Source organism: Amphiprion ocellaris, chromosome 13, assembly GCF_022539595.1.
Source record: "Amphiprion ocellaris isolate individual 3 ecotype Okinawa chromosome 13, ASM2253959v1, whole genome shotgun sequence".
In the NCBI taxonomy this organism is placed as follows: Eukaryota; Metazoa; Chordata; class Actinopteri; family Pomacentridae; genus Amphiprion; species Amphiprion ocellaris.
In genome coordinates, this window is record NC_072778.1 from 35492710 (window position 1) to 35513546 (window position 20837).

The 20837-nt window shown below is 41.6% G+C and overlaps 2 protein-coding genes across 2 annotated transcripts; one reads left to right on the top strand and one right to left on the bottom strand.

Annotated features, from left to right (window-relative positions):
- Positions 1-181: 181 nt before the first annotated feature.
- Positions 182-5908, bottom strand: npy7r (neuropeptide Y receptor Y7). Its single transcript, XM_023285736.3, has 2 exons — positions 5805-5908; positions 182-3290 (listed from the first exon to the last, which is right to left on the bottom strand). Exon 2 carries the CDS (start codon positions 3255-3257, stop codon positions 2142-2144), a length of 1116 nt encoding a protein of 371 aa, XP_023141504.1. The 5' UTR covers positions 3258-3290; positions 5805-5908; the 3' UTR covers positions 182-2141.
- Positions 5909-11429: 5521 nt separating this feature from the next.
- trim105 (tripartite motif containing 105) lies at positions 11430-16808 on the top strand. The gene is made up of 7 exons (XM_023285731.3): positions 11430-11577; positions 11909-12263; positions 13478-13573; positions 14230-14463; positions 14981-14994; positions 15122-15237; positions 15475-16808. Exons 2-7 carry the CDS (start codon positions 11985-11987, stop codon positions 16032-16034), a joined length of 1299 nt encoding a protein of 432 aa, XP_023141499.1. The 5' UTR covers positions 11430-11577; positions 11909-11984; the 3' UTR covers positions 16035-16808.
- Positions 16809-20837: the final 4029 nt, after the last annotated feature.

The window sequence follows — 20837 nt, forward strand, 5'->3', positions numbered from 1 at the left end:
CCAGTGTAATGCCCTAGTGGATCTCATGCCAAGGATCTAAGATTAATGTCATCCCAATAGAGCTTCTATAATACTGTAAATGAATATAGGCTAAACCATGAGAACAGTGGTGTGGGTGTCAGAAATACACATAGGTATTTTATCTGCTGTAAAATGAATCACACTGTAGGCCACATTTGTCTTCTTGCTAATTAAACGCTTTATTGGATTAACTTTGACCCACTTTTTTTTTCTAAATTAAGTCGAAAAATTTATGTGTACTTTGATAAAGCTTAGATTTGTTTACTTCTTTCCTTCTTTTTTTAATGCTCAGATGGATTTTTCAGCTGACAGATTCAGATAGTCACAGTATGTTTCCTGTATATTTTAAATATAGAGTGTATGTGCACCCAAACATATTGAGTCAGTGTACGGTGATCAACATATTTTTACATTATGCCTGTGTTTTCAGTTTTGCAATCCATCCAGAGGAACCTAACAGGCATTTGCTATTCTTCTGGCATACTTAACTATGTACTGGATGAAAATATGAACATAGTTTGGAATATTTTTATGATATTCTATCTATTCTTATGTATTTGTGGCTCTAGCACAAAGCATCTCTACAACAGAACTGATGTCATGAAGTGTGCTACTATATTGGAAATGATGATGGGGAGACGGAGAATGGGGTCATAGAACAGAGAGTCAATAACAAGTCACACATTTGTGACGCACAGAGTTAATGAAGCTGTCTATGTTGATGTGCAGAATGAAGTCCCATTATGTGTGAAGGGCTTGATAAAGTTGGCAGACCTGATCATGCTGTCAGACATGTCCATCCAGAGCTGTCTGAAACTATTTCTTTGATAACAAATGATGGAGTTGTTGACATTCAAGTGTCTGGAAACGGTCCTAACTGACATCCCATTCTCGTCCCTCTTCTTTTCATCTGTGGCATTGTGTCATTTAAATAAAGCCACATTTTAAGGTGGCCTTTTTTAAGCCACTGGTCAAAGATTGTGCTGTGTGCTGGTCACACTATCTGATCATTGTCCTTAAAAGCCACACAAGACTGGAGTATTGATTAACTCAATGGTTGAGAATTTGTCACCTGTGCAATTACTTGATTTTTTCCACACTGCTGGCTAAATTTAACATCGTGAAAGAAATGAGATTTTTCTTTTAGTCAGAAACCCATTTGCATGCTGTGTTTATATCTTTTGTGCAGTGCAATTCCTATCCAAGTCAAGGTCTCTTTATTTGACATGGAGGCACAAAAGCATAATCTCTCCTGCTGGTTAGAATCAGATCTGGGATTTTTGTTTCCAGAGGCCCTGTGATTGATGAATGTTCCTGTGTTCATTTAAAACCCATCAACATAAGGACACTTAAGCTGCAGTGTAATGAAAGTAGAATTGTGCATTCTATGCCCGTTTTTTTTTTTTTTTACATGTCCTTAAAGCAGCTGCCTCCCATTCTGTGATGAAGATATCAATAACTTGTTGATCTCTCTACACACAAGTCACTGGCTTTCAATACGATTCTTCTGGAAACCTGGAGTCCTGCTGCTCCATTTAATCATGAACATCTGGTTGCTAGGTGCAGACAATTAAATTCCTGTCAGGGTAGAAAATTAGCGATACCCTCCTTTGGCTGTCTTGGACGAGGATTGAATGTTACTGTGCTAGAACGTTGTAATTAATCCAAAACACATCATTTGGATTAATGAGGTGAAAATCATCCAAATATTTTGAACAGCCAACTACAGTAATTGAAAAGCAAGTGTGAAAAATTAAAAATTCTCACAGTCACAATAATCTTCCCTTCAGTGAGTATAATAAATTTGACATTACTTACCAACAAGAGTTTCTACATTTACAGGAAAACACATTGCACACTGAAGCAAGTTAAATAACACCTATATAAACATCAGAAACACATTTTGGAATTAGGTTTGACAAATGTATATCACTAGTACCGTTCACAAAGTAAAGAAGAGCTTTACATTAAGCGATTTGCATGCAAAGCTTTGGGCCCACTCCAGTGACATAGATACTCGAGATCAGACCGTTCAAGTCAAATGCCGAATCGCAAGCACCACAAAGCAGAGGTGCACATTATGTGTTCATATTCTACAGGCGTTTTAAACTGTCTAAGCCTCATACAGCAGTGGGAGGCTGTCCACCATTACGACCATTAAGAGTCAGTCCTCTCAGAGAGCGAGTCCTGAACGAGCCCTCTGGGTGGAAAGATTCTGGTTTATCCTCGCAGCGGAAAACCATGAGGAAGCCATTTCTGTAGTTCTTGTTCATCCACCCATACAGGAGAGGGTTGGCAAAAGTTGAACACATAGCCACGATATGGAACACAGTGTATATCAGTTTGTACTCCTTGAACCTGAGCACCAGGTCCAGATCGCTGGCCAACTGGAACACGTGGAATGGTAGCCAGCAGATTGCAAACACCACCACCACCAGTGCCAACATCTTTGTGGTGTTTTTGCGGCGATTGATGCTGTCATTGCGGGTGGATGGGCTGACGTGATTCTTCAGTTTGACCCAGATGCATATGTAAGCGTAGCTGATGATGGCTAAAGGAATAATGTACTGTAGGAGCAGCATTGAGAGGCTGTAGATGACTCCATCCCTGCTGGTTCCGTGGGGCCATTTCTCAGAGCAGACGGCGATGCGCAGGTTGATGGAGGGGATCTCCTCATTGCGGTACTCTCTGAAGATTGCCAGAGGAGCTGCTAGGACAGCAGACACAGTCCAGGTGAATGCCATGATCAGGAAGCTGGAGTGCCATGTGAGGCGTCGACCGAGGTGGAAGACGATGCAGCGGTAGCGCTCCAGAGCAATAACAGTCAGAGTCAGGATGGACACGTGCACACTCAGGGCCTGGGCAAAGGGCACCATGTGGCACAACAGGGCCCCAAACTTCCACTCATCCAGCAGAGTGTAAACCAGAGTGAAAGGCAAGCAGAGGGTGTTCACAAGAAGGTCTGCCAGGGCCAGGTTAGCTATGAAGAAGTTGGTCACCGTTCGCATGTTTCTGTAGCGAATGATCATGTAGATAACGAGAGCGTTCCCCAGCAGGCCCAGCAGGATGATCAGGGAATAAGCTGTGATCAGGGTGATCTGGACTCCAAGGTGCTTGGTGATGTCGGTGTGAAAACCTGGTGGGTGTAAACCCATGCTGTCGTTGAGCAGAACCAAGGGATCGGTGTCACCAGCCTCCCCTTCTCCTGTGCTGTTGGATGTGTCTGGTGGGCTCATTTTAGCAGGAGATGCTCGAGACTGGGCCGACACCTGAGGAGAGGAAACATAAAGTGCAATATAAGTCTTTAAGACAAGTCAGACAGAACATGATTTTCAACAAATGACAGTGAAGCCGTCAATGGGTTTATTTATTTTTTATCACTTTTCTCCCCAGTTTGCACCACCGATTTGTGATTCTAGTCGATGGAGGGATGTAACACCGATCAGTCTATCTATCTTCTCCGAAACACCTACCCAACTGAAACAATAAAGTTAATGATGCAGCATGATCTCTCACTGGCTTCCCATTGCCAAATATTACCGTGTCGTGAATCTGATCTCTTTGGATGTGGGCCAGTGCTTGAACTAGGTGTATAACATCCTCTAACCCATTTGCTCCCCTTTCATTGACCACAAATCACCCTCCATTATAGAAATGAGCTGTAGACGCTCCTGTCGGCATGTGTAGCACAGCAACTTAGCAGCACTATTTATATAGTTAAAACCATATCATTTATTTTCAGGGTCATTACCTCCTCAGCATCGAAAAACTGCAAACCAACTTCGTAATGGAATAGAACCGAACGGAGCTGATATACAATTATGTCATTAGTCTCTTTATACCACCCTGACAGGGTAGCATGCATGCAAATATTACACTGATATTAAAGCTGTCAAGTATAAAGAGCGATGAAACACTGCAATTTAGAAAATAAGAGAATTCTCTAATGCATGCAGCCTAATTATCTGAACAACTGTCCACGATTGCACTGAGGAGGTGGATGTTCTGAAAAGGCCAAGATAATGAAACACTGGCTCAGTAACAGATGATTATCAATAGAAAATCATCAGACTTGTTCCAGTCCCTACTGAAAACTTCTTTGTCCATGTTCTACAGGTTGCATTCTTGGATTCTTTGAAACTTGCACCTTTTCCAAGAGACACGATCACTTGTGTCACTGTAAAGGCAAAAGAAAAATGACGGAGGAAGCAGTGTGATCAGGACGAGACAGGCAGTTCAATGGTACATCGTTAGAGCTGCAGGGTGTTGGTGGTATGCACAGTCTCAATCTCATAAAGGGGATATTGTGTCATATATCTAATATTAAACAACACTATTTGAATGAGAAAAAAATTTGGTGGTTTACTCCGATGTAATTTTTGCCAATTTATGTAAGGAACACTGTGAGCTCCCACTGAACAAAGAGTACATCTGGCTATGGCACTGATAACAACTACTGCCTCTGTTTGACTCTTGAATAATGGAACAGTCTCTGCATTCTTGTTTAGCAGCTCAATTTTAATTGCATCAGGTACCATTAAACCCAGCAAGGTGCTTTCGAAATGTCTGCAACATTTTGATATTTACTTTTTGGTGGTAAAAATCGGATATTTTTAGCTTTTGTCTGTTTACAGACCTGAACTGACCGTGCACATTTTTTCGACTTTCCACTTTTTCTTTATTGGATCACTGAGACAAACCAAGACACCATTTAGTGAGAGGTCACCTCTTTGGTGACAGACACTCTTTGACTGCTCTGGGGATCCAGCCCATTTCTTGACAAACCACTGGAAACACTATAGTTTGCTGGCATCATTGCTTTCCAGGGATCTTACTCAGACTGAACTTGAGGAGTGCAGCAGAATGTGCTCTAAAGTCATATTTTAAGTATACAGGCACTAGATTGTAGACTAATCAGATTGCTCTCTCTCCTGCTGACCTAACACCAAAGGTTTAGACAACAAGTGTGTGTGCAAATGTGTGTGTGACCTTCTAAGCTGCTGCGCCATTCCCTGAAAAGAAAATCACTTTGGATTTAGGCACAGGACAAAAAATATCAAGTGTGAGGCCTAAAAGAGAGAAAGGTACGAAGGACACTGAACACACTGTGTGCCATGAGGATTATTATAATCTATAGGGACCACATGTGGTGATGACAACTAAAGTGGTGCAGTGCCAATAACCCAAAAAGCATGTACACACTGCCTGGAGCCTCTGTCACCAGATCACAGCTGTACAACCGCACTGAGCGTGGATATATCAGGCTGCAGGCGACATTTGCACTTTACACAACATCAGTAATTTGTCAAAGCACAATTTTTCATTTTGAGGCTGATCAATCTGTAAACACACACCTCCTGAAGCAAGGAAAAACACACAATCCGGATTCTAGCGAAAAAGGAAACGCACTGCCATTAGATTATGATGAGGCAACTCACTGCTAATCAACGACGCACTGATGCGTAATTTGTGGCCATTTGTTCAACTTACTCAGCATTCAAAGATATCCAACTGCGCTCTCACAGTTTCCGAACAGACAAGTGCAAAATCGTTTGCCTCCAGCACAAATATCTCCCCTGTCATTTGGACACTTCTTCACCTTGGTTTTGTAAAAGGTTTTTGCCATATCCAAATTACGCACCTATAACACTCCAGTAACTACAGGTTACGCTCTCCCCAAAGGAGCAGCGAGATTCATATCTTGCACCTCAGGGATACATTTTTGTCATAAAACCACCCTCGCAATATTGATTTAGAGTACAAATGAGTGCTAATGGACTCACCTTTTCCCTGTATCTCCTTCTGCAAACGAGTCTTCACCCGAGAGTGGCGTGAAACAAGTGGGAAAAATCCTGAAGCTCCTCCCAGCCTGTAGCGTCCAGTGCGCATCTTGTGGCTCGACAGTGCGTTCAGGTTTACAGGATTCAGCGTGAGCGTCCACATCTGTGCCAGGGACCGTCAGTGCAGATCCGCGCAGGGACTCCGCTTTGAAGATCACATTTTTAAAGTGGGACATCTGAGTTTTTTCATGTCAGCTGCATTATACAGTGAAAATTGTAGCTAAATATCACAGAAAATCCTTTAGAGTGCCATAGCAGACTGAGCTGATTGCATTTTGCAGTTTTATCTGCATTTATGATTCACTTTCTCTCAGGAAAAGCATTGCGGTTCCTTCCTTAAAGATTTTTATTTTCCTCCTCTTATTTACGTGTACAATTTTAATGGACTTTGGAAGCTGCAGGGCTGTAAAGCAAATCCTTATATTGCTTTATTTGATTCTTCACATCATTGTTGCTCATTTCTGCTCTCCAATAAACAGCAAAAGTGCCCTGTGATATATGAAATCTTATTATGCAGCAAGTCAGTGTTGGTTAACTGCATGAAATCACATTTAGTTGATTTCCCTGGAAAACAATAGACACAAACCTCTGACAGTGTCATTTATTTGAGCGCCCGTGACTTCTTAAAACAGATAAAAGTTGTTGCTCTGCACTGTTATTTTTAGTTAAAACTACACACATGCAGTGGCATGACTGAGGGTCAGATCACTGGGGGGGATGGAGACTGAATTGTAGTACATTTGAATAGAGTTTGGTGTGGAATTTCAATCATTATTTTAGTATTCAGAGTGTGTCATTCACCCGAATGATTTCAATTCTTGTGTGGTTTGAATGAATGGGGTCACATTGTTGTGCGCCCAGAGACATTTTCTTTCATGTAGTGTAGCAAAGCCAGAAGGTGTTTCTGAAAAGGAGGCTGGATATCATGAAATTTCTTAGGGCTGATATTATTATATTGGAAAAAAGTGACAATCTGCACATTGCATTAAATAAGGTCTGTGAAGAGATTGAAATAAATTTACCCTGGAGCAAATGGGATTCAGAAATTCTTGAAATATATCGAACTGTTTTAGGAACTTGCAGCACTTGCAGCCCACTTGATTGTTTGAAATGAGGCCGCCTGATCAGATCATGTAATGAAATTTAACAAAGGAGCTTTGACCAGGTTCAAACTTATTTCCATCAGGTAGGAGAGCATTGTGTACACCTCTCTTGGAGCTTGTTTCTGTATTGTCCTAGGAGCTGCTGAGAGTTGCTTTTCACCATTTCAGCCCAAATTAAGCGTCCAGGCTGCAGCACTGTACGAAATCCTTGAATCTTCTCGGCGGGACTTTATTTGATCATGGAATAATTGGTGCCTTGATTGTCTTGGAAACAGAGGTTAGCCTTATTGATTTCAGGCAGACTGCTTCTCCACCTCAATTTATTCTTTCAATTATAAGAGCCATCCCCCTGCCTCCACATGCACTGGGTCACTGCAGTCAAGGCTGACACTTTCTTTCAGTTGCTTGGCTTGTGTACATCACTGATGACAAACTTGTTTATCTCCAACAGGTTACAGAAAAAGTGGTGAGGAAGTTTTGCGGTGTGGTGGTGCAGTAAATTGTCATTTACTTTCACTTTCCCTACTTGTTTCATGGGTGTCTTTGCTGTGATGTTAACCAACCTGGGCTGATATCCATCTTCATGTACCCTGTTTGTGAGCTCTTTAGGATTCACCTCCACATGGCTGAGGTTGCTGCACTTACTGGCCTCCATCTGGTTGCTGCCTCAGTCCATCTCCTCCAGTGCCACTGATCCGATGACACAATCACAGACTGTGGCGTCCTCACGTTGCACAACACACACAATGGTTGTTGCTGCATCTCTCTGCCTGTCTTTAGGTGCAGGCTGTGTGAATTAATGAATGTGAGAGTAGAGGACACACAATCAGAGAAAAGCCCATTCCATTAGGTTTCCTTTTGCTCTTGTTTTCTTGTTTCTCACGGAGGTTACACTTCACATTTGGGAACTGTGTAATGCAAATGATGTCTTTTGTAATCCTCAGTGATTAATAATATTGATTTGTAATGATGGAGAGTCTGTGAAGTTTGCAAACTGGATTCCTGAGGTAAACATTTATGTGGGAGGGTCCAATTATGCCTCCTGGTGAACTTGGCTGTTATACGTAAGACTTGGCCAGTAGGTGAAGGGTGGCAAAACTGTTTCTGTTTCTCTTTCTTTCTCAAGGCTTTTTTTCTGTCTCTGTCCCATTAAACAAGAATTTAGCACATTCTTTGTATACATGCCTGTAGCTACCAGTCTATTCAGAGCATATGTCTTCCAGAGGCATTGTACATAATAAGGTGAAAAAATTATGGAAGGAATCCCATCAAACCCAAAATCTTCCTTTGTGTAAGCACTTGGCAACGGTGGGAAGAAAAAGCTCCCCTTTAGCAGAAAGAAATCTTTGGTGGAACCAGGCTCAGGGAGGGCAGGTGTCCTCCTCGGCTGGTTGGGGTGAGGATAAAGGGGTGACAGGAATGAATAGCAGACTGAAATCAGACAAAAAAATGCATACGAGGACAATCATCACTTGGGAGGTTAGTGCAGCCAGCAAGCACAGGTTATAAATGTGCAGCTTCTACCACTGAGGACCAAAGATCATCTCCTTAATATTGTTTACGCACATTTAAAAGTTTGAACAACTTGAGAGAGAGTTTATATTATACCATTACTGTACAAACATTTTCTAGATAGTGGATATCAGGAAAACTGAATTCTTATCTACTGATCAAGTGAACATCAAGTTAAGTTCACTGGTTACTGAAAGTACTACCCAGCCTGTGACATCCATTTACAGTGTCTTCTGAGGCTCTGAAGCTGCTTTTCAAAAGTCTGAAAAAATGACCCTGATCACGGTTCTCTTACTTTGAGCTTGGAAAACGTGCAGCATAAAAAATCTATTTTTACGGTCTGGGAATGTAAGACATGATCATGTCCTTGGTAGAAGGTTCCAATGAAAGACATTTTGATTATAAGAAATGCAAGATGAAGTGTTTTGTTTTCTTGACCTCTACAGGAGCCTGCAATCAAAAAAGGCTTCCTGTGAAAACACACTGGTGGGTTGCTCATGTTAGGTCAAAGGGATTGCAAAGGATTCATTCAGAGTGGGTCAGCAGGTTGCACTAATCTGCAGCTGTTGGTTCTTTAAGTCAGCATTTCACTTCCAGTTACTGCCCGCTTAAAATACAAAAGTCTGACACTTGCATTCAAAACTACAATGACAAAAAGCTCCCTCCTACCTGAACTATCTCATTCAGGTCTACACTCCCTCCAGCTCGCTACGCTCAGCCAACAAAAGGCTCCTGATCCAACCACCACAACCACCACAGCAGGGCCCAAGGTCAATAGCTAGACCCTTCTCCTGTGTGGTTCCCTGCTGGTGAAACAAGTTGCCAAACTCTGTTCGATCTGCAAAGTCTTTCTCAGTCTTTAAGAAAAGACAAAAACCCCAGCTCTTCACTGAACCCCTCTTTGCACTTGACAGAAAAAATCTATTATGTCTACACTGTCTGTAGATACCATGGTCCTATTATCACACCAGAACTTGTTTTATGGCTCTTATCCAGGTTTTTTTCTCCTGACTAGATCCTTGCATGTGTTGGATCTACTCTTAGATGTACATCGCTTTGGACGAAAGCATCTGCAAAATGAAATTGCAGGATTGTAGCATTTCATGTAACGTGATCACTAATGTGCATACTTTACTATGCATAATATGTCTTAATAAGGTGTGGTAATAGCAGAACTTCAATGTAAAAAAAGTACAGTCTGTGATAACTGAGGTGGGGTGTTACCAGTTTTTTACAAGATGTTTACAAGCTAGTTTTTGATTAAAAAAAAAAAAAAGCTATGCCTATATGCTTCAACATTTGTAAGTAATATTCATACATGTTACACACAGTTTGGTGTAACGTTATGAACGTATGGGGGCATAGTGCTTTTAGGATTAAAAAACAAACAACAAGCAAAAGTGATTTAAAACAAGACAGTCATTTGTGATTGGGAATTGTTAAAATTACAACTTACTATACACTGTATTCATTATTGATGCTGAATTCTACCAGGAGGATGTCAGAAAAGTGGGAGCTAAGGATACCCTGCAAAAAACAATAGTTTAAATAGGTTAAGTAATTGTAAAACTGTTGTGGAGTTTTGTCAAATTCTAAATTATTTGATCATTCCGGGTATGCTTGCAGCTGGCAGATGGTGTGTTATAAGGAGAAGCTAACTCAGTAAAAAGACTGCTGCTTTCAGAGTTTATGAAATAAACCTATTCATCATTGGAAGACTGTTCATTATATTTAATTTATGTGACTTTAACAATATGATGACTGAAATGAAATGTGCTCCCAGATGGATCTTTTCCTACAGGTAGACTACCTTTGTTCTTTTGATGACATTTTTTTTTTAAGGTAGAATGATTATTAGGTGGTTCCATGAGTTGCAAATTACATCTTGTCAGTTTTATTAACATAACCTAAAGTGACAAATTCCTGCTCATTCACACATTTACATTTATACAGAAAATCTTCATCTGTAATAACCAACCCAGCATTTGTTCTGTCCCATAAAATGCTGATTAGTGTAGGCAAATTTGTGCTTAAAAAAACAAAACAAAACAAAAAACAAAAACAGTGTAGCCTCACTGCTTTTTTTATTTATTTATTTATTTATTTTTTTTACAAGACATGCCTCTTGTAAATATGCCAACTTTTTGAAAGTACAACATACATTGCTGGAGAATAGTGGCAATCCATCCATCCATCCATCATCTATACACTGCTTGATCCTCATTAGGGTTGCGGGGCCTGGAGCCTATCCCACCCCTGGGATAGACTCCAGGGTGACTTAGGGTGAAGGCAGGGGACACCTGGACAGGTCGCCAGTCCATCGCAGGGCTACATATACAGACAAACAATCACACTCACATTCACACCTACAGGCAATTTAGAATCACCATTTAACCTCAGCATGTTTTTGGACTGTGGGAGGAAGCCGGAGAACCTGGAGAGAACCCTTGCATGCACAGGGAGAACATGGGGGGGGGGGGGGGGGGGGACACGAACCAGGGATCTTCTTGCTGCAGGGTGAAAGTGCTAACCACTATGTCACTGTGCAGCCCCAGTGGCAATCCAATGTAATCACATTATTTTAAGGGATTGAGTGTCTTCACCAGAATTACATCATTATCGGAAATGGCCTGAAAACTGAAGAATGGTACTGTAACAATGTATTATTTAGAATGAGCAAAAAACAATGAAGGGGCAATTTCCTCTGAGAATGAGGTTTGGACTCTGCATTTTCGTCATGCATGGTGGCAATAAAGCTATTCTATTCCATTTTTTAAAATCTTGACTTAGTCCACCTTCCCTGCATTTGGCAAAACACAGAGAAGGAAATGAATGGCTGAATGATAAATACTGAAAGTTTAAACTTGTGCAGAGATGAACGTTTGTCAAACATCGAACACGTGGAGGAGACCAGAAGTCACGTGTGTTTACAAGCTGCTGTTTGAGGTGAAACGTGAGGACCAATCACAGGTGGGACTGCGGTCTGCACATGCGCACAACACTCGTACGTCCTGTCCCCAAACAGCAGCAGCAGAGGGATCAGAGAACAGTGGGAGCAACTTTCAAGTGTTTGCCTCCAATTTCCCACCGCGGCAGACCACGTAAGTTCATCAAAGAGTCGTCAAAGTGTTTATTAGAGTTAATTAGTGAGTCAGTTAACTGTTTGTGTTGTGTATCCGGTCGCAGCTAAACGCTAGCAGGCTTCAGACAGTGCTGAAACCAAACACACACCACCAGCTGGCTTACACAGCCCCGTGATCGATCAGCTGATGTCCACTGCTGGTCACCACGATCATGTTATAGCAAGCAAGAGCAGACGAAACTGCAGCTTTATGCACCTATTTGCTCTCAGTGTTGCAGCTGGAGCTAATTTTAGACACTCAATAGCTGATTTAACGTGGATGTGCTTTTTTGTTCGTTTACTGCCTGCAGGAAGGGGCAGTGCCTTGCTCCCCGTTTCACTTCAGACTCTTGCTTTCATTTCCTGGAGAAGACAGAAGCCTCCATCATGGCTGCTGCTGCCCCATCCGCCAAAGCCAGCCTGAGGGAGGACCTGACGTGTGCCATATGCTGTGACCTGTTCAGGGAGCCCGTCATGTTGGCCTGCATGCACCATTTCTGCAGACATTGCATCTCCAGGTACTGGAGAGGAGCGCAGGGGCCTGTAACCTGCCCGCAGTGCCGCAAGGAGTTCAGCTCCAAGCAGTTTCAGACTAACTACCTCGTGGCAGCCATGGTGGAGAAGGTCCGGGCCACCACCTCGGACACTTTCGTCAAGAGCCTGGAGGTGAGTTCACTGCTTTTTATGTCACCTCCGCTGTGTGTTTAACCGATATCCTGCTGGCTGTCTTCCATGCATTCACTCTTGGACATCTGGGAAGCATCATTAACTGCTTGTTAATCTAAGACAAATAATAATTCAGCTCAAAAGTAAACCGATCGATTACTTATGAGCACTCTGTAACAAGTTCAATACAGTTGCATTTATTGTTTCAGTCCACATCTGTGTTTCTTTTCCTGTACTTTCACCCTGAACAAATCTTGTTTGAATTGCTTGGGCCAAAGTTCACTCTCCACTCCCTTTTATATCACCGTATGACAGGATATTAAGCCAAACCACAGCATGAGGACCAATTTCTACCAAAATAATAAAACCACCTTAATGTCTTCAAGGCAATCCAATCCAAAATACCTGTTATAAACTATACTTTTATCACACTGGTGCTGTTTATTTCTTTTGGTTTTTTTTATATTGGAAAGTACATTTATCTGCTTTCTTGCCAAGAGTCAGATAAGAAAACTGGCATCTACAGGAAGTAAGAGGCCTGCAGGTTTTTAGCATAGCTAAGCATGACAACCACAAACAAGAGGAAACAGCTCGCTGATAATAAAACTCATCTACCAAAACCTCTAAAGATTATCCATCAATGTGCCATACCTTTTTTTGTTTAATTGGTACAAAATCCGAAGAAGTTTAATGACAAGCTGCAGTGCTATTGGGGCTCATTTTCTTGGAAGGGCGCAGTGGCTTCCTGCACTCTTTGTGGGTTGCCTGGCAACTTCATAGTCATGACAAAAGATATCAGGAAGGCACACACACACACACACACGCACACACACACACACACACACACACAAAAACGTATTAAAATGTACAACGCTTCCTTCAAGGCTGTAATTTGTACTGCCAGACGTCATTAAATTATAAGCTATTGTAGACGTTTTCACTCCTCAAAGTGTTTCATAAGTTGCACACAATATTAGAACTACCTTTTGAATGTAATGCAGTTTAATTCAACAACACGACAACGTGCACCCTCAGAAAGTTAGTGTCAACACGCAAATAGTGACAATACAAGTCTGAGCGAAAAATAGAACTCTTTCAGGCGAGAGTTGTTGCTGCAGTACAGTTGTTAATGACTTCTCTGATTCTCGACCCAGTCTCTCTTTGTTTTAATGTTTCTGTCCTCACACTGATTTGATTTGCATATCGCTTCACAGAAACAACTGAAAGAGACCTTGGAGAGCCATCGTCTGAGGAAGGAGGAATTTATCAACAGCATTCACAGAGACAAAGAAAAGATGAATATCATAAAGGTACACTCATGTGGAGATGCAAAGGGATGGCAGCACTTAAAAGATAAGCATGCCCATGTCCCTCCCTAATGGCTGTTTGCAGTATGTCAGTGTGCATATTTAGCATTGTTTGCTGTTGTGGGAAGTGACAGTTTGTGCTTTGATATGTAAAACGTAATGGCCTTTCAAAACTGATTTAATTGTGTATATATTGTGAGGAGTAAATGTTTGCTCCTTTACAGTCTCATTCTTGACAGCAGCTCTTCCATATTTACCTCAGCAGACAGATGCATCAAGCCATGTGACCAGCTGTGCTCTGGCAGGGGCGACAGAAACAAAAACACATTTAAAGTGCATGAGACAGATGGGAGATAAGAGCTTGACTTTAGCTGTGCACGCGAGGCTGAGATGATGAAAAGGAAATCGTTCCTTGCTTAAACACTCTGTACGCTCTCTTGTTTGACACATAGACCTCTGATGCTAATTGTAGCTTCATTACCGCTTGTTTGTATTTTTCTAGATGTGTGTGCTTTTGCGAGTTCTTCACAGCTTTAATGGACCGAGTCACTTGGCAACCTAAGTAACTCTTAGAAATGGGTCAATAAAATCGTGGCGCAGCGTTGAAAATGCCACATTGTGTCCTTGGCTGTAACGTGAACTGTTCCTGCTCGCCTTAGAGAGTCGGGGCAGATCTGCAGGCTCGTGTCAAAGGGGATTTCAGAGCTCTTCATCAGATCCTGCACGACGAGGAAACCTCTATGCTGGAGCAGCTAAGGAGGGAGGAGGAGGAGGAGATGCAGAAGGTCCAGCGCCACCTGGAGGCCGCGGAGCTGGCCGTAAGGGATCTGGAGGACAATTTAAAGGCGCTGCAACAGGCTAGTGCTGCCACTGAGGATATCGTGCTAACTGAGGTGAGGGCTTCTCGCAGAGTGAAGGTTCTCCTGCAGTATTTTTAGTCCCATTTCTACATCTTTTGTAAGCTTAGAACCTCATGATACAAACCACATAACTGACTGTATCATACAGGTATAATAGCAGCAGCACCAGGAGTAGTTACTTACTTTAGAATGAGAATGCGGCCACAAAAAAAAAAACAAAAACGAAAATTTCTTACATCTGCGTAGATTGAGTCATCCAGGTCATGGAAAAGCGCTTCATTAATGGCCTCTTAGCTTCACAGTCTTCTATGGAGGCACAAACATGTTGAATCACTATGTGCTGCACCAGCTTTTTTTGACTAAAAATAAGGGTGAATATTAAGTGGTTAGATGAGAACTTGCTTTAAAGTAGCTGTTAATTTGATAAAATTGTACACCGTGTCTAAGCCTTAAATAAAACCTACAGTGTAATCTAATTTGTGACTTCAGTTTTTCAGACAAACAAGCTCTTAATGTAATGTCTCTTTGATTTTTTTCCCCGCCTCGCTAGCTCCCACAGCTGAGGTAAGAGTTCATTTCGCTGTCAAAACTAATTACTTGCTTGTAGCGTTGTTGCACCTGTCATCTTCTTTGTGATTTCTACTTAATTTACTGAACTAAATACATTTTTCCCCTTGTACTTTTTCCACAGACCATGTGTGCAGGTGGATATCGCCCCTGAGTTTGATATAAATGCTTTCAGCAACAAATACATGGCCCCATTACAGTACATCACATGGAGGAAGATGTTCAAATCTTTGAAGCCAGGTAATTTCCCCTCTGATGTGCTTCATTAGACACATGAAGACTCAAGCAGAAAAATGGTTCTGCCTCAACAATGACAGTAATTATGAGAAAATGAAGGGAGCGATGTATGAAGACGCTGAAGTGGCGACAGAATGGCAGTAGTGACACCATTGTTCCTCTGAACGGATGTGTTTTATTTTAAAAGCTGAATTTTATGACTGAAATTGTTATCATTTAATGGATGATTTCACCCCGAAGGTCCTTCCCCATTAACGTTTGATGTCGACACGGCGCACCCAAGCATCCACGTCTCCAGGGACAAAACCTTGGCGGTCGAATGTGGTGTGATGAGCCAACATCTGAACCACAGCAAGCGTTTCACCCAGTGCGTCAACATTCTGGCCACGCAGGGCTTCCAGTCGGGTCGGCACTACTGGGAGGTCGACGTGGGCTACAACCCTAAGTGGGACCTGGGCGTCGCCTCCGAGGCTGTGGACCGTCACGCTCGGATCAAGCTGAGCCCAGAAAGCGGCTACTGGACTCTGCGGCTGCGTAACGGCAACGAATACTCTGCCGGGACGCAGCCGTGGACGAGGCTGCAGCTGGGATCCTTCCCCCAGAGGATCGGCGTTTTCTTAGACTGCGACGAGAGGAAGGTGTCTTTCTACAACGCAGATGATATGAGTCTGCTCTACTCGTTCACCAGCGTGCTGAGGGGGAAGGTGTTCCCCTTCTTCAGCCCCTGCATTAATGACAGAGGTCACAAACCACAGCCTTTAAAGCTTCTCTGTTACCCTCCTGTCGCACTTTCGGGCTAACTTGACTGCAGTCAGTCAGTGCTTTGCATTCATATATTGACCAAAGATCGTGAGCATTTAGTGTGCCATATCATGAAAGTTTAAACTCAGAGGCTTTTCTCATACCTTCCAGGTATTCATAACAGTTTTTTGTTCTATTTTCTGTCTCAAATGAACCTTAAAAGCCTTGAAATGGGCCCATTATGTTTTTCCAATCATTCTAGAGAGGCTCATTCAATGTGCAGGACCAATCTGCTGAAATATAGTATAAAAACGCCATATTCGAGCTTCAGTGCATTAAAATACATGTTATGATATACGAGTTCTGTAGCTGATATCTGTATGGAGATAGTAGATGTTTCAAGTTACGAATTAAATAATTATCTCTGATCAAGTGAGACTGTCCCTAGGCTCACTTATAAGTGAAACGGTTTGTTAATCAGCACGTCACTGTGAGATTTTACACTTGATTAAATGCTTCTTTATGTTTTAAATAAAGGTATTGATTGTTAACTTTTCTCTTGGATGGGATTTCTGATTATGTTGCAATCAAATGTAACTTTGGCCTTGATTCTCATTGTTTTTTTAAATGAATTACGTGCCTGAATTTGAACATGTGCATTTTTTTTTTTTTAGTTTTAGTAATCTTCAGTCTGCGCTATGCATTTTACATTGTTGTCTGTACATGTCTTAGATTTATGCACGGACGTTTTCAATCGTTTCCTTATAAAAATTCAATTATTGTAAAACCTGCTGATGCCAACAATAAACTGTATTTCTATCTTAAACAAACAATGTCTTTGATTTTTTTTCTGCAGCTGTGACACTGCAGACTTCAGAGACCCGGGGAGCTTTAAAGTCGACCCTACTTGAAATAATCAAGGATGTTATTAAGCATCATCAAAGCGGATCAGACGACTGTGAGCGCTGTGGTTGATGGGAGTCCAAAATCATTTAACAGGAGCGACAGCGGAGGGTTGTTGACTCTGCTGCACCTGGACTGGGACTTTCTGAATGCATGAGCCATCTCTGACACTTAAACAGCAAGAATAGGCGGCCCCTCGGTTATCTTCACAAACACACAAGAGCACTGACGTCCTGTTTCCTCCCACCAGGTGAAAGGTCAGATAAACAGAGTGACAGTGGGGTTGCCTCTGGGCTTTTTGACAGGTCTCAGGGGCAGCTAAAGCAGGATGCTGCTGCCTGCTCTTCTGATTGGGAAAGTGGCACAATGAAGCACACCAGTGGGGAACCAATGCTTTTCCTGCACATGGGATGGGTGCGTTCACAACACGCTTATCCCACAGTTTGCACATTATCTTAACTATGCAGATCAAAAGAGTACGATACCCAGTGAATCTAAAGAGATGATGATGTGAACCTTCATATTTATAGCCAAGTATCGCTGTTTTAATGTCCTCACCCGGAGGTACTTTTTAGACCCTGTGTCCTTTCTAGAGAGCTGTTTGTGCCTTTTGTTTATGCGCTGTAAAACATGTTTCTAAAAGTTTTTAATTCTACATTTTTGACGACTTTGCTGTTATTTTACAGAATTTCCCCGTTTTTGTAGATTCCAGATAAGTAAAATCACAGGGGAAAAAAAAAAATCAATCTACATTTTCACTGACAAAAGAGGCCTAAACAGTAAATATTAACATCAAAAATCTGTATTTTTACAAATAGTAATTCACTTTTTTGTAACATTTCACTGCAAAAAAAACTATTGAAATCAGCCAAAAACATTGTTATTTTACAGATATGTGCAAGTATTTTATAGACTGAAGAAAGGTAAATACATTTCTAAAAAGTTATTTTACAGATTTTTTAGGTTTCTTAAAACAGATAGTATCTAGTATATTAACAGGAAAAAACATTAATTTATACTTTGACTATAAACAAAACAACAGCCCTAGACTGTATCAGTGCTGCCACGAATCGCAGTTTATTCTTTTACAATGTCTGGCTGTAAAATTACACTGTTTTACTGTATTTAGATCAGCTAAAAAAAATCATTATTTTTTGTATTTGTAGTTATTGTCACTTTTTTAAATTATTTTTTTATGTTATTATTTAATGGTTCGTTGCCATATTTTCTCTGCCCTCCTTGCTGTCAGATTTGAACAGGTTTTTATGGGATTTCTTTTACCGCATATACATCTATAGCCAGTATTATAGCTTTTATGTTAATATAATTAAACTGAGGTAGGGAAATTCACTGTGAGAAAAAATGTCTTATAAAAAAAGGTCATGCTGTGACTGTATTAAATCACTATTTCTTATCATCAATGGGGATAAAAGACTCTTTTGTACAAAGAGGTGTTTATAGTGATAAACTCTACAGTTCGCCACAGCTTCCTCAACCATCATTATTTCATTTAAATAATTAACAAGACCAGTCACATGAGAAAAGTAAATACATTTACTATTGTACCTTGAAATCCATAAAACTAGAATCACGGTTTCCATATCAGGTGCCAATGATTTGAACCTCATTAGGGAGAGAACCTGTGTTATTTAAGCCTTTCACATGAAAGGTCTGGTGTTCTCTTTGCTGTGGAAGTCTCTTTGTCACTGTCTTTAGATAAAAAGGTTGTGGATGTCTGTGAGTCTGGCAAAGAATTTTAAAAGATCTCCAATTTATCTGACAAAAAAATTTATTCTACTGCAAGAAAAATCATCTACAAATGATGTAGGTTTCAAACAACTTCCAATTTGTCCAGGACTGTCCACCCCAGCAAATTCAGTCCAAGAGCAGAACGTTTACTGCAAGAAGAAGTTTCCAAAAAAAAGAGAGTAATTTCCTCACAGGATATGTAGGTAACTCTGAAACTGTCATAATGCATTGTCTATAATCAGGAAGACATTGCACAAATTTGACCCTCATCTAAAGCCAGCCAGGAAAAAGGCTGTGTTGTCCAAAAAGAACATTAGAGCAACACCACAGTTTGCCAGTGAACATATAGGCAAAGAGGAGGCCTTTTGGAACAATGAGCTCTGGACAGACAACTCAAAGACAGAGCTGTTTGACCACAGGACCAGCAGGCGTTTGGTGCCGACCCAGGACAGCTTCTCAGGAGAAGAGTCAGCTGTGAAGCATGGTGGTGGAAACGCCTCAGGGACTGGACAGCATACAGTCATTGATTCAATGAGGAACCCTGCGTCATATCAAAGAGTGATGGAGATAGTGTGAAGCCATCTGTCTGAAGGCTGAAGCAGATGTGGATCTTTCAACAGGATAATGGTTCTAAATGCACACGCAAATCCACCGAGAAATGGCTCACAAAGAAGAAGGTTATAGATAGTCACAGCCCAGTTATGAAGCCACTGAAATGTTGTAGGGTGATTTGAAATGGGCACCACATGCAAGACGCCCTTCAAACATCTTGCAACTGAAAGAATTTTGCCTGGAAGAGAGTTGAAAAATTTCAGAGATGTCAGAAATGGTGAACAATTCTGCAGAACACATACCACCTTTTTTTAACCTTTCACCTTTTTATTTATCTTACAGGTCTTTTATTCTATCTTGTAGTTTTAAATTTTTGGTTATTTAACTCCAGTGTTTCCTCAGAGGTCCTCCACACTGGGTCCTGTATCTGGTCTGCTGCTGGGGTTGCTGTCCATGAGTCCCCTCGGCCCAGCTGGTTGGGGGGCTCCCCACCTCAGTGTGGGGGTCCCCCTGTCTGTCGGGGTCAGGGGGTCTGTGGGTCTGGGTGCCAGCGCCCCCAGTGGTCATGGCCTGCGACTCCTCCCAGTGTGGACGACCCCAATTGGAGGCGTTTTCCACAATCGTCAGTGCCATGCCATGTCTCCCTACTGTCAGTGGTGGGAGTGTGTGTCTGTGGGCGTGTGTGTGTCTGTGTATGTATGGGTGTGTGTGTATGTATGTGTGTGTGGACGTGCGTACGTGTGCGTGCTTCTGCAGTTGTGTGCATATATGTATATATGGAGGGAGGGAGGGAGGGACGGGTTTTTAATGTTTTTAATGTTGTAAAGCACTTTGCGTTGCATTTTTAACTGTATGAAAAGTGCTCTATAAATAAAGTTTGATTTGATTTGATTTGAAGAGCTTTTTCCCCCACACAATAGCTCCTAAGGCCAAGTTTCTTTTTCCACAGAAAAATATTACACCAAATTTTTTTTGTGATGTTGTCCAAGCATGTCACCTTTGACCTTAGGTGTTGTTCCAAAATAGACTGAATATTTGCTCGGAAAAAAAATCCGAAGTAAGATGTGCTTACTTTTTCATGATCTGTATGTCTTCGTTCACTTTTACCACTTTCATCAGCATCATTTTAAGTAGCAAGCAACAGTTTCCACCACTGACTGTATATAAAGATGTACGAACAGCGATTTTGAAGCTCCGGTTCTCTCCATCTTGGCAGTGCCTGACTGCTCCTATCGCCCAGCTAATCCAAAAATGAACCAGAAGTGGACTGTTTGGAGCTGAGGTGGACCATGCAGCTGGACGATGGATGTCCTGTAATGTCACTCACCTATCATGCAAAGCAGTTAGCCAATGAATTATACCCAACTTTAAGCCTTAATACAATTTAAACAAGAGAGTTGTATAAATATTTATCTCCTGTACAGTTGGCATAAATGGAGAAATTATCTGTGGAGACCAAAACTGTTTTTGTACCAGGCTGTAAACATGTGTTTTGTGCTGTGAAGTTAGACATTATAACACGGGAGTCTATGGGGATTGACTCACTTTTGAAGCAAGCCTCTAGTGGTCATTTGCAGAACTGCATTTCTGCTTCATCTTCCCCGGAGTTTGTCACTTGGTTTCCACTGAAAAAACTCTAATAAACCCCTTGTATGCTT